Raw genomic sequence first — 16,188 nt, forward strand, 5'->3', positions numbered from 1 at the left:
GTTCTCACAAACTTGCATATGGTGTTCTTTCTGTTCCTGTGTGAACATTCTTGGGACCACCTGGCACAAACTTTCTAGTATTCCAAGGTTGCCGCTGTTGTTTCCAACAAGCTGAAGTGGACATTTAGCTCCATGCACAGTTTCCTGGTCATAATTCAACAATTTATGTAGATTAATTGATCAAGGCACCCTTCATTTCATGGTGTCACAGCTCTGCACAGCCATTTGCAATAATGCCTTGTCTTGCTGCATGTGGCTGTCACCACTGCTGAAACATACCACCCACTCCTCACTGTGCTCACATCCACTGTTTGGTCTCCATAAATATTCAGCAAGCATCAACAAATATCAAATATGCCATTTTTTCTGTATGAGGGAACCCAAGGACACACTTTTTTTGTTTCATACTCGCTTCAGCGTCAGACACCATTCTGTCAGATCACCCCCCTGCTGCTGTCTGTGACACAGTAACAAAATGTAACAGAATACTGGTGGAAAGGTTCAATCCCTACCAAACAACAATATCACCAATATCTGCCTCTGATGCTACTGGCGAACATATTTAAATAGGAGGAATTAATTTCAGTGCGGCCCTCATAATTTATCTAGAGCAGCATCTGTGTATGCCAACAGCCCAAAGACCTGTGTGAATCCACCTGAGATTCCTGAACATAATGTAAACTATTATTTATATAATAAATAATATTATATTAAAATAATATAAACTATTACATGAAATAACCAGAAAGTAGTGAACACTATACTCTTGCCATAAAAACTAGTAGGACTGATCCTAGGAGCCACAAATCCCCCAGATTTGTGAACCCTGCTCTCCAAGCTACAAGCATATTGACAAAACCAAACAGAGAATGATAAAACTCCAAGAATGAAAGAGATGAGCCAGTAAACCATCAAGACAGGGAAGTTATGTCACTTTACTTCATTCAAATTCTTCAAAAATATAAATAAAAAACGCTTAGTTGTATATGCAACAAAAACTTCTAAATACGAGTTTTTTGACAAAGCCTTTAGGCTAAATATTGTATGTGGATATATGCTGTAATCGATCAGAAACTACTCAATGAGAAGAAAAAAGAAAATACACAAAGGTCAAAGAATAAAGGAACATACAGACATCTCTTGAAAATATTTAATATTAAGTGCCAACATCTGAAGGTGTTACAATATTAACTGTTCAATATTATGAAAGAAAAAATAAGTAGAACAGTGCTGGGTGAAATTCAAATGGAAAAAAGTAAGACGATTACACCGAGTTTAGAACCACTCTTTCTTCTGCAAGAACTAACACTGCAACTGATCTGGGAAAAAAAATGACAACTACCTGGAGAGCTTTGTGGGACAAAAATAGAAAAATTCCATTAAAACCACTCAAAATACATAGATCTACTTTCTGATCATCTTCAATGCTCGATTTAACAAAAGTCAGGTATAAAACATAAGAAATAAAATGCCGTGGCATTTGTGATAATAATACATGTTTGGTTCAGGGAAAGCAATCACAAAGAGATACTATAAAAGCAAAAGGACTCCAAAGACAGGCAATCAGTGATTAAAGACTTTGAATTTCTTTTACCTGAAACAAATCAAAAATGACAGATTTTTATTTTTACAGAGAAAGGAAATGAACATAAGAGGATATGTCAGAAATACAATTTAATGTATGATCTACAGAAAAAGTAGATCATCCAATTTATGTTTTAACAACAAAGAAAACCCCAGGAGAACAGTCAATAAATTGAGGAATAACATTAAACATATGAGACACCGTATAAATCACAAAAACCTGAGGAATTCATCAACACAAGACATCAGAACAAGGTTTAAATAGGATTTGGAGATAATTACACATACATGTATGTGATAGAGACAGTTACGTTATATATAATATTTTTAAAGGGTGCTGTAAGCTTTCATGTCAGGGTCATAAACCAATCAACTACCTGATAGCAATTAAAAAGAAGTGTCTCCAGCAGATATAATTATTCCCCTGTGAAATTCCTCTACAGCATCTTTCTGCTTGCCGCAGACGGAAGAAAAAGAAGAAAAAAATTGTTTTAAAATGGCAATTTCCCTGTTTCTATCACAGTTATTCCAAGCTTTCAGAGGTAAAACACTTCTTTTAAATCATCTTTAATTAAAAGGAAGTAAACCTAGGTCACTTAGCCTTCTTTTTCTTTTTTAAATTGACAGTTCCTGGTAATATACAGTAACCATGATAAAGACCTTCTGAAGTACAAAATTACCACAACATTCAAAAGCTAAATACTTGAATAAAAACGAAAATAAGGAAGAAAAAAAACCCAAAACTGTGAAAGCAAAGTGACTCAACTTGAACCCTGCACATTCAGTCATTCGGATAAGATCACATTCAAATGTCGTTAGGTTGAAAGAACCAGAGGAAAGGCTACTTTCTTCATTCTTCTGAATAAGAGACAGAAAAGGATGAATATTAAAATCTCCCCTAATTTTATTCCAATTATGAAGTAGAAAATGTTAAACAAATAAGAAGTAAATTAAAAAATTTGAAGTAAAATAAGCATTAAATGTACCTTTGCTTGCTAAACACTGATTTTTGGGTCACGTTCCCAAAAACAGATTGCAATTCAAAGACACCATAAGCATTTATGATTTATCAGAGCATGACAGAAAGTTTAAACTATGTTGCCTAATTGTGGAAAGCTAAACTAGAGTAAGACTGAAACTGGCCTACAATTACAAGTTAAAAAAGAAAGCAAGAAAAATAAACACTGGATTCCAGCTGACAGTTTTCAGCAAACAAATCTTAGAAGTTATTTGAAAGCAAAAACTCGTAACAACAATCAAACTGCTTTTTACTGGCAATTTTCTTTCAAGCAATAAAATAAATCAAATGCAAGAAATCAAACAAAAATGTGTCATGGTGGAATTGTACATCTGGAACTTTTATCTATCATTTCTTTCCTGCCCTGTGCCAAAATACCAGATTTTTCTTACCACCAGCAGTAGGTTGAAAGTTTTGATTACGCATCATAATGATGGAATACTAACTCAGTCAGAAAACTTAAAGCAATAAAAATGTACAAGTCAGGAAATACAGTTCAGCATATGCTGAAGCAAAGATCAATACACATAGCAATAGATATTTAAAGGACACTACCACAAATTCAATTTTCTTGAAATTCTCTCAGAATAACAATTACAAGCTACATGCAGTGCCAACATAAAAGTCTTCTAATCTTTCTAATAGGAGCTCTAACTTGGGATTCAATCGATCACCTTTGTTTTCAGCTCTCAAATACCATTTTCTGCAAAGCAAAATATCCTATCCCAGGAGGTACTCTGGGATATCACATTGCTAGTAGCACAGCACCTGTCCCAGCCTCAGAGAACAGCACCCTGCTGATAGATGGTGATGACACAGCAGAATACTTAGTGAGGTGTCAGAGTGGGAAATAAGATCATAAAGGAATATATTTCCAAGACTTGAAAACACTAAGATTCATTTAATTGGGTTATGACTCTTCTATTAGAAGCAGAGTATTCTTGCACTGAGAATATCTTAGATGGAAAAACAACAACAAAAAAACCCGCAACCTGTATAAACTCTCAGAAAGTGTAATTCTTGGGGATAGAGGAGACTTCCACATGAAAAAACTTTTACAATCTAAACTAGAAAGTAAATTACAAATGCAACTTATATCATTATTGGAAGTAGTTGTGACACCGGCAAAGGAATTCTAAATGTAGAATGACAACCAGTTCCTAAGTCTGAATTTATACAAATATCTTCAACAATCAGAAATACTCTGACTTAATACGTGAATCAAAAGTTACATGATTTTGTAATGTAGCAATTATGCATTTTGTTCAAGAGAAAACTGGAATCTTCAGTTGTTTCAAACTGTGTAAATGACAGCCTAAAACTATTTCACTGTACAAATATACCTTAACCCCATTTTAAGTGTGTGTGGGAACTGCTGAATCATGGCCTGAACCTCTGATTGATCACCTGAGGTGAGCAACGAGTCAGCCATGAGAGCACAGGTGAAGGCAATTCACCCATGCTGCTGGAAGGGGGTGAGCTTGGCTCCACCTCTCCTAGACCCCATTTAAAAGTTGACTACCAGAGGGGAAGGATCTTTTTCTGGAGATTCCTCCTTTTTGAGTTTTCCAGTGAGCCCAGGACAAGGGTAAGCCCCCTATCTATTCTTTTTTGGTGTAATAATCTGCTTAGCCAAACTCTCTTGTATATTCCATAATTATAACACCTGTATATTCATTGATCATACAAAGGGCCTGAAAATTTAACCTTAAAATACTTTCTCTATACAGTAATAGCTCTTCTGATACTCAAAAAGTAATCACACAGAATTCATAACTCTTGATGTAACTAGAAATCATTTAAATCGAAAGCTAAATAATCTGGTACAAATTCAGATGATTTTGTTGTAAAAGACTAGGAATAAGTTGGGTGTGGGCATTAACTCGGAGAACCTTCAGCTACTGGGACCAGACAGATGAAGAGGTGCTCTATAGCTGCTCCACAAAATGCTGTTTATATCAGAAGACTTCCATTTCATAACCATTAATCTCCTGACTCTTTTAAGATGCTTTAAGACCTGGTCCAATATTTACAGGCTTTGCTCATATTTATTAACGTAAAATGGAAAAATTCCATCTCTACTTCAGCTGGCAGATGTTAAGAAAACTCAAAGCATAAAGACTACTGCTGAACCTGATGTAAGTTTCATTAAGGAAGCAGCAAAGCTGTACAGTCAAAAGGACTTGCATCTGTACAAATAACATTGATATTACCAGTGTGCTTTGTACTACTCTCAGCAAACCATCTTGGGCTGAGACAGAAATGTATTGTTCAAATACTGTACTGAAGGGAGGCAAATCACATCTTCAAACACAAGAATTACATTTTAGAACATAACCTTAATCAAATTGGTCATCGTGTTTTAGTGATTTCTGCATCAGCCACAGAAGTTGTAATTCTTCGTGCACAGTGCACTAGCTCCCCATGTGGACACACTTGATTAGCAATATATGCAGAGTAGCTTACAGAAGTTACAGCCATCCTCTTATTTCAAGTGCTCTGTGAATCCACCCGTAACATGGAAACATCTCAAAACCCCACATTCTAGTAAGAACTTCTGATAAGTGCTGGTGGTGCTCCTTGCAGCTGCTCTCCATTTCCTAATACTACCCTACTGGTGTTGCTGACACAGTCATCTATACAGTCCTGCAGTTAATCTGATTTAATTCAGAATGAGAATATCCCCCTTTCTCCATAATTATTCCACTGACTTTTCCAGATAGGTTCATCAAACAAAAACAAAATGCAGCAGAACTGTATCTGAAGACAGTGCAGCACTGGTTATATCAGCTTAACCAGGTAAAGAGAATGGGAAACTCATCCAACAGCCAAACTTCTTTCCAACTTTCAAAAGCTTCTCTGTAGTAAAACAAACCACCTGGAAAAGTGGATAACATGAGGATCCACAATCTGAGAATTCTTTTAGAAATGTATTGCATATAATTTTCTTTTGCTTAAGAAGGATGACTCTACTGGCCCCAAAAGATACAGCACAGATTTCTTGATATAGAAAGTCAGCAAACCAACCAGGTGAGGAACAGCTCACCAAACCTATGCTACAGGAAATCTGACTCTTTGGCTCTTAAGTTTTCTAACATGCTTGTAATACTGATAGTTTTACAAGACCTCCTCCTCATAAAGGGAAGGTTCTAGTTGTATTCCCAGATTTTTCATTTAGCAACAAAGATAGCCTTACTAGAGACTATGGACATCATCAAAGGGGTCAGACCATTTGCACCTTTGCCTCACAAAACAGAGAAAAGGAACAAGTTAGCTATTATCAATTCAACATTTCCACTAGCTTGATAACTTCTAGTAACAACACAGAACACAAAGCTTAATTTATCTATGCCAAACAGAGCTGCTCTGGTTGCCTCTCATTCAAAGGGAGTTGGGAAATTGTTTTCCTATTTAAGTTACTTTAATGTGAAACTTCACACCAAGCAGAATCATCTAAATTTTTTCTAAGAGCACTGACAGTGACAGAAATCCTCCTTGGAGTGTACCTGTGCAGTATAAAGAATATGAATGCCACACCATTCCTCCTTTTTTCAGGGATTTTAGCTTGGTTACTATTACTGTCATCTCCTATTTAGAGTCTTGTCTTTCAAAAATACAGTACTTTTCTAGAATACTTTTTGAAAACTGTTTTTTAAACATTTAATAGGAGTGATTTTTTTTTCCTCCAAAAATTCATGCTCCACTCTAACTAATCACTCACTTGCCTCATGACAGGAAACACTGAATCTTTTACACCCTGTTGCCTATTAATTCAATTCACAAATGAACTTGTGTTCTTCATGGACTTCATGTTCTGAAAGGCTCATCCAGAGTAACAGTCCTACTGCTTTAGTCTCTGTTTTGAAAATAATTTAACCCTCTCATTCAGTGTGTAAAGAATTAAGCCCAAAGTTCAAAGACTGATGCCAGTAGTGATCATGAGGAAAGAAAACACCACTAACAGATTTTCCACATCATACAGAGGAGACAAGACTGTCTCAAACATTTAGTGTACAACTGGACACAAGTCTCATTAATTCAGTATCCCTTTCACTCTTAGGAACTTCAGTTATACTTGTAAATTTTACTTTAAGTTATTAAAATTGTTATGGAATGGTATCTTGCTTTTTTTTCTAATTAGCATGTATTTAAGGTCAATTTTATGTCCAGAATGAAGGACTCTTTAAAAAAAAAAAGTGTACACTGAGGAACTTGGAAGTGCTAGCATTTCCTAGGTCTCCACGTTATTTCTGTAAGCTAATAACATCCCCAAATATATTAGATGCATAGATTGAATAGCACCCATTTGAGAAGTACTTAAGTGTAGACTACCATTCAGCCACCTGAACTCTTAACTATTAAAAAAAACCCTCCCCTCACCAAAAATAGCAAAAAACAACTGTCTCCCACTAAGAAAGTTTGGGGTCCCTTCCACTCAAAGACATTTTGCAAATCTGTGAAGCTTAAGGAAGAGTTTAGTCAGGTGCTGGTAGTGTTACTTAATTTTTACCTCTTGATTCTGTTTCCTTGGAAGTAAGCATCATTTCAGTTTTTGTTGACAATGTGTGTTTATTTAAAAAAAAAAAACAAAACACCACTTTATATTAGAACTATTTAGTAAAAATAATAATTTGGACTGTGACAAGATGGAACTACATTGTGAAAAACAGAAGAATCACACAAGTCCTAGAAGCAGCTTTATTTTTGAGAGAAATTTCTCAAGCAAGAAAAAAATCACTGCATTGATTTTATTAATAAACTTCTCAATATTACAATAACAAGAAAAAAATTCATGATATGCATACATTTTCCTGTAACTCAAGCATTGAGCTTTCCTGCAAGTCACTCTGTACGTGGAATTTGGTTTGCTAGGGGAGTTAATTCACTTTTATAAGAAAGTTAGTGAAAATCATTAGCCTTCCTTTTCATCACAATCCTGGAGTATACACAGAAATCAAGAGCCCTGCGTACTGGCTGAAGGCAAGCTGCACTGCATATGAGAAACTTCTGTGTTTAAAGAGAAAGTTCCCTACCTAATAATTCCTGTAGACCTCTCTATCTGCGGTTATAAAAACCACTAACATGCACACACATGCAGAACAAAACTTTCCCTCTATTTCTTTCAGGAAAGTTATCATCATGAGTTGCTCTTTCATGGATTCCAGGTAAAAAGCAGTAGGACAGGAGAGGAAAAAGGCCTGAGCAGGTAAGCCTATTTTCATTCAACAGTTGGTAATAACTTTTAATGCCATTCTCTCAAGAAAACATAAGAACTAAAATAAAGATTGGAGAAAGCAAGATGTAATTTTAGATATCGTGCAGTTCAGGACACATTATTTCCATGCACACTACTATTTGGGGGTGGGGGTTGTCTTAAAGTCCTAGTAATGACTTTTAATTGCATCTTTGTTCTATGCATTTTAAGGACACCAATACTTCCCTGTTACTTCCCTTAAACTTAGACCAAAGGAAACCAAATACATGTGTAAAGCAAGGAACACAACGCAAGCTCTTTTGGGGAAGCTTACCCAATGATGGTAAACAGATTTTCCACTGCTGTCCAAGGCAAGCACCTGTAAACTTAGCAAGAGGCAACAAAAGGTGGTATCAACAGCAGACTTAGCCACCACTCCCATCCTGTGCAGAAGACACTACTCTGAGCAACCCTGCTATTGACACTGCTGTTGCTTGTCAACTCAAGGAGATCAACCTCATGTTTCCTTTGTATTCTGATATGCAGGAAGCTCTCTTGTAACAGGAGTCACACATTGTAAATGTTTCTGTTGTATAATATTCAATAAGAAATTTATTATGACATCGGAGCTTCAAAGTCTTTCCAGCTCTCTTTGCCTGCAATGCTTACTTCATCTGTTACAACTCCTCCTTATGTCCAGGCCCTTCAAAGCATTTATCTTTGCAACATGGTTGGTTCACTATAATTTTGCTTAATGTTAAGACTTATCTTGTTCCTTGCATGCAATGTCAAGCTCATTTTAGAAAAAGATGTACAATCATTCTATTACAATTGTGCATTCTGAAAGACAGTCAAGGAGTAAAGCAGCATTTCATCATTTTTATATAAAATCCAATCTGTTCAATACAAAACACAGAAAAAAGGCAGCAACTACCTTTAACAGTCCAGGCAAAGTGTGAAAAAGAACACAGTGCAAACATTTTTGTCAAATAATACTGAAATGTGAAATCTACAGACAACTATGAGAGGATAAAATGAAGTTACAGGGCAAGCCAACTTGGACCCACTATTAAGTTTTCATTTAGATCTTTTGCTCATTTTAAAAGCGACAATATTGACACACGATATTTTATAGCAAGTAAATATTAAGGTCTGAAATTTTATGAGAGGTGCATTGATTAAAATGAGAACAAGATAAAATTTAAATAACAAAAGAAATGTAGTTTACATCAGAGACGATCCTGCAGATAGGAACAGATCAGATACAACCTAACTTCAGAAGTTGCCCAGAGGCTAGCCCTCTTAAATTATACGAGAAGCTACTGCAACTGCAATACCATGGAATTTTTATATTCTACTACTTAAAAAATGTTCACACACATTGTCTTGCTTCAAACTTCATTGGTGTCAGCCACAAAACTTGAATTTTATTAAGACTGTTTAAATGCTGCCACAAAAGTGTGGTGAACTGAAACGTAACACTTCATAAGCTTCCTTAGGTCTTAAGTGAAAAACTAAATGAAGCAAGCTTGAAGAAATTTATCTTATATTAAACAAGCAGTAGCTCACACGTACCCAAATTCTGCTGGCTAAAATTCATTGGAAAGATAGATTGTTTAAAGAATGATTTTTCCAAAAACTGCAACAAAAAGTTCTTATCTGATTAAGTTATCCCATTTCAAGCAAGTCTTCAAAGATTTTACTTGGTAGGTGAAAGAGTCTACACTTCACTAAGACTGAACATCTGAACTTAACGTTGTATTACCTTTGTATTCCCTATCCAGTTATTCAAAGGAGAAAAAACACTGTACTATTTTGTCACTGCTGAAAAATATTCCTTATGTTGAGGAGCAGAAATGCACTTCAGTCCTGGTCTGCAAAAACCTTTCATGGCCCTATCCTCACTTTTTTGTTAAGAGAATGTCACCACACTCAACGCAGCTGTGCACCAGGGACTAGAATAAGGTCAAATTCATTTCCAGTTGTCATCAGAACCAGGATATGAATTAAGCCTCCAAGAACATATTAGATGAGTAACATATACAGCCTTCTTAAAGGTTTCCTTCCCTTCCCCCACAGCTACAAGCTTGGATTTATAAAGAGAAGCCTCTACAGGCACAACAGGTTGGACATAATGAAGCACCATTTCTATAGTCCTCTAGGTACCAACTTGAAAAGATGCTTTGCTAGTAGCAATGATTGGAGAACACTTCTCCAGAGACCAAAGAAAAAGTAATTCAATTTCAGTTGGTAAGAACTAGTATCTAGGAATGGCTGTTTTATAGACATTCTTTTTAGCTTCATATTACAGAAATGAATCAAGACTATATTAATTCAAGAAAAGTCTTATGACTAAAAAACAAAAGAACTTCCTTGTGTTACTCGCAGTGAACTCCCAGAGCTTTCCTATTAACACAAAACCACAACCAGATAGCAAGTTGTTTTAATGCTTATTGCATCTTTCCTTGCCACTCTACAAACAACAAAAGTAGGGGAAAAACTGGTTGTATCTTATGAAATAAAAAGTTCAGCGATACAGATTCAGAGAAAATACAGATTTTTTAAAAGAAGCAAGCATTATCCAACAAATGCTTCAATTCTAAGCCTATGCAGTGTTTCAATATAAGCCCACACAACCTTATTTCTCACAAGTTACACAATCAATAAGGCATACAGGTTGCTTTGTGACAAAGGAGAGAAGGAAAGAATTTAAGAAACTCACCTAAAGTACCTCAAAGCTGATATTTACCCAACCATGAAGGCTCAAGAATGGATAATATTCCAGTACAAAACAAGAAGTAAAATAAAACTAAACACCTCACTTTTCTCTGATGCAGAGGGAAAAAGAGAATACTGTTGTAGGAGCTGATCAAGAGCCACACCAGGAGACTTCTTAGTTGAGAAAAAACAAAGTCATCTACAAGCCAAACCAGACAACCTGCATGCACAGCATGTTTAATCCCAGTCCATAAGCCTTCAGTTAAATAACTCAGATTGTGAGCATAATATAAGCAGTGAGCTAACGAGACTTCAAATTTGACACGAAGAGACATTCTATCTTGTATTTGCTGTGTAGTAAATTACAGACTAACTGTTTGGACAGTTTTTCAAACATCTCCCCCTCCCCATGAATCTGAATTACACCTAGTCCCTTGGTTTTATGCTACTTTGTACTTACTGCTGGTAGCAGAGACTGCATGTTCTGGTTGGAGTCAGCTATAGTAGCTAGATAAACCAAGTTTGTGTGTAGCATCTGCTGGTATCTACCAAAACGAACAAAGGAAAAGAGGCCTTAAGTCACAGTGACAATCTTGGAATTCAACTCTATACATGTCAAGAAACAACTTCCAACAGCTTACAAGAGTACGGTTATTAGGAATCCTACATCCTTTCCTCACATCTCCCTACTGACCAACCTTTCCCAATTTCTCTGCCAAGTCTGGCTTGTCCTCTACAGTTTTTGTACTGCAAACTCAATCTAAAACATAGTGACCTCAACTGTTTCACTTCCTACCCTAAGCAAAGTCACTAGGAGGCATTTAGAGTATGAGTGCGTCTGTTTGACATTATTTCCAACAGAAACACTAGGGAAAGAGAGCTCTTTCTATTATGTCCCTAGATGCAAGGTATCACATTGTTATGAATCATGACCAAGAACAGCAATAACATTCCATCAGGATCCTGAGATCTGAATGTCCGCTGTTGAATTTTTTTTCTACTGCAGAACCAGATTCTAGAGTACCAACATCCAGCCCAGAGTCAAATGAACAACCTTGTAAGCAGGAGCAGAGTACAAGTACGTAACTACATGCTTGCATACAGCTTAATATAGTAACTGTGTGCTACACTTCACTCATATCAGTAGAAGTAATCCCCTGAAACAAAAATACCTACCATTTGTTACCCCAGCTTTCCCCCCAGATTATCAGCCTCTTAGAAATAGCCTCAACAGCCACACTGTGATAACCTATCTGTCATCACATGGAGGAATATCTGTCCAGGTCCACAGCTGTCTGACCCTCCAGAAACCTCACTAGACAACAGGTTGACATGGTATATTCTGGCAAGCCAAACTTAAGGTGGAGTTTCCTCTTGGGCAAGTGGTAAACAGCATAAATACTGTATTGTTCTGAAAGGTCTGAGAAGAAAGCTACCTCCTTCCCAAACTGTAATTACAACAGAGGTAGATCTCTCAGTTACACAGTCCCCATTTTTTTTTGTTGTTGTTGTTATGCTATCAACTTGAAGTACTCAAGCTGCAATGTTGCACTGATGGAAATGATAGTTACACAGCAAAGAAAAAAATTAACCACAGTATTTGCAGCAATATTTTTCTAATCTTCTCAGCGTGGTCCTCTTTCAAGGTGAGCTACATAAATCAACTGATCTAGATGGAAATTCACCCGGTCCACAGTAGATTTGGATTAATGTCTTACTGAGAGCATTCAGATGTCTTTCCTTTGTTTTGGTAGTCCATTATACACTGAATAAGGTGGTTATTTTCATCCAGCATCTGAAACAACAAAGAAGTCTGAGGTAAGCGTGACATTCTTTATGGAAAAAAATAACTAAAGACAATTATGAGTCTTAAAGTTTGATTTCTTTTTAAAACTAACAAAATTAATATTCCAGAAAGCCCTACTTCAACCAATTACTTACATTCTTTTGCTCTTCCTCCTTAGTTTTATAGGTTTTAGTATAAGGGTTTTAAGTCACTATTATAACTACATTTATGATGTTCCCTATTTAAATACCTATATTCCATCTACAAGAAGTTCATGGGAAGTATTCTGAGTTTTCATGTAATCTCAAGTGAAGAACAAACTTGAAAACTTGGGGCATAAATTTTTCTTCTCCCTCCGAAGCCAACAATTCAATAATGAAAGGCATTGTAATGGTTAATTGATAGAAACTGAGCTAAACAGGCATGATTGTTTCAAGGAAACACTTTGAAAAGTTAGGCCATATTTACATTATAAATGTTCTGTATAATTACACGCTCTTAAAACACAGTTTAACTGGCACAACTGACAATATTTCAGAAGTGTCTGGGAATATGAACGCATGCTAATTACTTTTCTGGGGAAAATAAAGTTCTAAAACCATGGGAAATTGCAGGTCTCATAGCCTTCTGCAGGAAGTACAGGAAATAAAGATGTTCTATGCCAACAAACAGGAAAAAATATACAGCCTGGTTTCCTAGAGTTGCACATTCTCACGCTTGTGTCTTTGTTTTAATCCCCTCATCTGCTCTCTGATCTCTGAATTAAGTAAAACCATGGCAAGTCTTAACTACCAACAAAGTTACCAAGTCTGCTCAGCTAAATGGAAAATATTACATCAATTTCTTGGTTCCTCTCAGTGGAAAACTGGTTTCTATCCTTGCAGCCTACCAAGTGCCACATTCTAAATCTGCAAATCTGGCCACCTCTTTCCTCCCCTTATGTTTTGGACCTGACACTTAGCCACTGAATTTCACAAAGCTAATACAATCTTAATCATCTTCGAGGCTCTTCCCTTCTTCTGTACACCAAATCAAAACATCTCAAGTTTGAACGTGGTTGAGATTAGCCAGGTTTATAATTCTACAAGGGAAGCAGAAGTAATTATATCACTTTCATTTCCCTAGGAATCCAACTTCAGCAAATTCTTAAAAAAAACAAAAAACAACTTTTTTTTTAATTCCTTTTGACTGATCCACCTCTATTACAAAGAAGATCATAAACCTTACAACTTTAAGCAGTTCACTCACATCCAGATAAGAATAAAGCAAACAGTTCAAACAATTGAGTCTTCCCAAATTCAAACTAGCAATTCACCAAACTACAGTAGAACAATCAGTGAAAAACTGTTCTTGCCCAAAATTGCTGGACCTGGAAACATCGTCCTTAAGTAGGAATCACAGACAAGAACTACAACACCCCAAGTTTCTGAACTCCTGACACTAAGCAGAATTACATTTGCACACACCTAAGAGGATCCTGGACACGCTTGTACACTGGCATACTTGATATGTGCTAACATTAAGTGTTAAGGAAGCGCAGTGGCCAAATTCAACAGAAAAAGAGCTGGGGAAAAAGCAATTAGTACAATTTATATAGTATATAGAGTAATTGCAAGGGAAGTCTTGAATGAAGGCTCTTCTCAAAGACTCCAACTGTCTAGAGAAAGGCAGCATGTCAGCACCTGGGGTGGTAAGGCACTGGCACAGCTGCCCATGTAAGCTGTGGTGCCCCATCCCTGGAGGCACTCAAGGCCAGGTTGGATGGGGCCCTGGGCAGCTGAGCTGCTGGACTGCAGCCCTGCCCACGGCCCGGGGGGGGGGACGGGACTGGGAGGGCTTTAAGGCTCCTTCCAATCTGAGCTATTCTACAATACAGGTAGAATTTGGAAGTGCCAGCGAGATGGTTGTTCTCCTCAGTGCTGCCATGCAGGCTGTACATCTTTGGGGAAAATAAATAAATAAAGCTAGGAGGAAAGAAAAGGAAAACAAATAAGAATACAACTGTATGCCTGACAGGACTAAAGGCACTGTTTGATACAATCAAGCTGTTGCTGATGGAAAACCAAAAAAGTTCTATGAAGAAGTTACAGATGTCTGCCATCACAAGATAGCCTTGTTTCTAGCTGGATGAAGACACCTCCAAGACTTCTGACAACTTACATGTGCCAGTTACAACAATTCTCCAGCTTCAGCTATAGCAGAGTTGTGCCAGTACACTAACACTGAATTAGTGGCTTGACTACAGCACAAGAAAAACCTAACTGTCTACATTCAACACACAGTCAGTGACCTGCAGCCTGCAGACAGCTTTCTACCTGGTGGATACGCATTTCCCACCCTTACTTATGAAGCACAGACTTCTGTGGTACTGTGTAAGGCTACACCATAGCCCCAGGTCTTCCATGACACCCTGAGCCCGCAACACCTTGCTGACTCCCACGTTCTTTCCTAAGCCAGAAGCTGATTGTATCTGATGAGCTCCCACACAAGGAGCTTGCCACCGTGAGTGGGAGAGATTTCAGAGCAAGAGTTGCACTGGTGACAGCGAGGGCCTATGGTTAAGTCCCAAAGCACAGCACTGAACCGAAGCACACTCCCTCACCTCTGCCAACACGGAATACTGAGTTTAGAACACAGAATCACAGAATGGCCAGAGTTGGAAGGAACCTCAAGAATCATGAATCTCCAACACCCCTGCCACAGGCAGGGCCACCAACCTCCCCATTTAATACTAGACCATGCTGCTCAGGGCCCCATCCAATCTGGCCTTGAACACCTCCAGGGAAGGGGCATCCACAACCTCTCTGGGCAGCTGTTCCAGCACCTCACCACTCTCTCCGTAAAGAACTTCCCTCTGACATCCCAACACACCGCAGGCACGCTTCCCTCTCGCCGCTCCCTCCCGCAGCAGCCCGGTCACGGCCGCCGGCCATAGCGCTTCCCTTTAAGCTTCAGAGGAGGAGCAGAATGGGATAAGGCCTTATTTCGCGGCGGCCCCAGTATTCGCCCCGCGGAGCCCGCAGTTACGTAGGGCCCGGCTCGTTTTCCCTGACGGCCTCGCACGGCCCCCATCAGTGCGGCCGGGCCCTCAGCCCGCAGCCCTCCACCGCACCGCAACGAGGCCTCAGCCTCGCTCCGCCCGGCCGTCCCCGCGCGGCGCGAAGCCCCGGGCGCTCCCTCACCTTCTGGATGGCGGCCGGCGTGATCTCGCCCTTCCCCCGCTGCCGGGGGGCCGCGAACGCCACCGACATGTCGCGCCGCTGCCGCCAGCAGGGCCCAACCCGCGCCCGCCCGCTCACGCGCACCCCGCGGCGGCGGGAGGCGGCCGCGATCCGGGAACGGAGCTGCGCGGGGGGCGGGGCGGCACAGCCCTCTCCCGCCGGGGAAAAGCTAAGGTGGGCCGGGACTCCTCCCCGCTTTTCGACAGCGAGAAGGGAGCCACGAAGGCCGCTGGGCGCTTCTAGGAGCTTGGCCAAAGCACCGGGACCGAGAGCCGGTCGCGCCGTTCGAACGCTGCCGCCCCACGCCGCGCCGACCTCGTTGGCCACCCCTCTGTTTGTCGCGGCGTTGGTACGTTCCAACCCCGCTCTGCTCAGCGCCGGACGGGCGGTGAAGTGGTACGGCCGGCAGAGGGGGAGGTGGGAGCAGGCTGCTCTGGCATTGCACGGAGCTGCGCTGCTCCCCGCCTGACGGCAGTTGGTTGCGCCCGCGCAACCCGCTCTGCCGGCGGGGCGGGGAGCGTCTGCTCGGAGCGCTGTCTGAATCGACAGGTGGAGAAACGAAGAAATAAGAAGTTGCAGGGGAGCAGCTGGTGCTGCATGCGCGCGGCTCGGCTGCGCAGGGCCTGCTGGCTCCTTTCCCTGCCCCCGTTTGTGCTAACAGGGTTTT

General features: G+C 39.6%; 1 protein-coding gene across 4 annotated transcripts in view; it reads right to left on the reverse strand.

Annotated features, from left to right (window-relative positions):
• Positions 1-15,627, reverse strand: part of SS18 (SS18 subunit of BAF chromatin remodeling complex) — a 42,037-nt gene extending 26,410 nt beyond the window's left edge. For 2 of the 4 annotated variants that reach the window (XM_052704465.1, XM_052704463.1), the window contains exons 1-3: positions 15,483-15,627; positions 12,233-12,309; positions 10,975-11,059 (exon numbers count right to left, since the gene is read on the reverse strand). In XM_052704465.1, the coding sequence (XP_052560425.1) occupies positions 10,975-11,059; positions 12,233-12,309; positions 15,483-15,551 (231 nt within the window). In that variant the 5' untranslated portion in view covers positions 15,552-15,627. The remainder of the gene's footprint in view (positions 1-10,974; positions 11,060-12,232; positions 12,310-15,482) is intronic. The other 2 variants (XM_052704464.1, XM_052704467.1) reach the window with 2 other exon arrangements.
• Positions 15,628-16,188: the final 561 nt, after the last annotated feature.

Source organism: Tympanuchus pallidicinctus, unplaced genomic scaffold, assembly GCF_026119805.1.
Source record: "Tympanuchus pallidicinctus isolate F22 unplaced genomic scaffold, pur_lepc_1.0 scaffold5, whole genome shotgun sequence".
Lineage (NCBI taxonomy): Eukaryota > Metazoa > Chordata > Aves > Galliformes > Phasianidae > Tympanuchus > Tympanuchus pallidicinctus.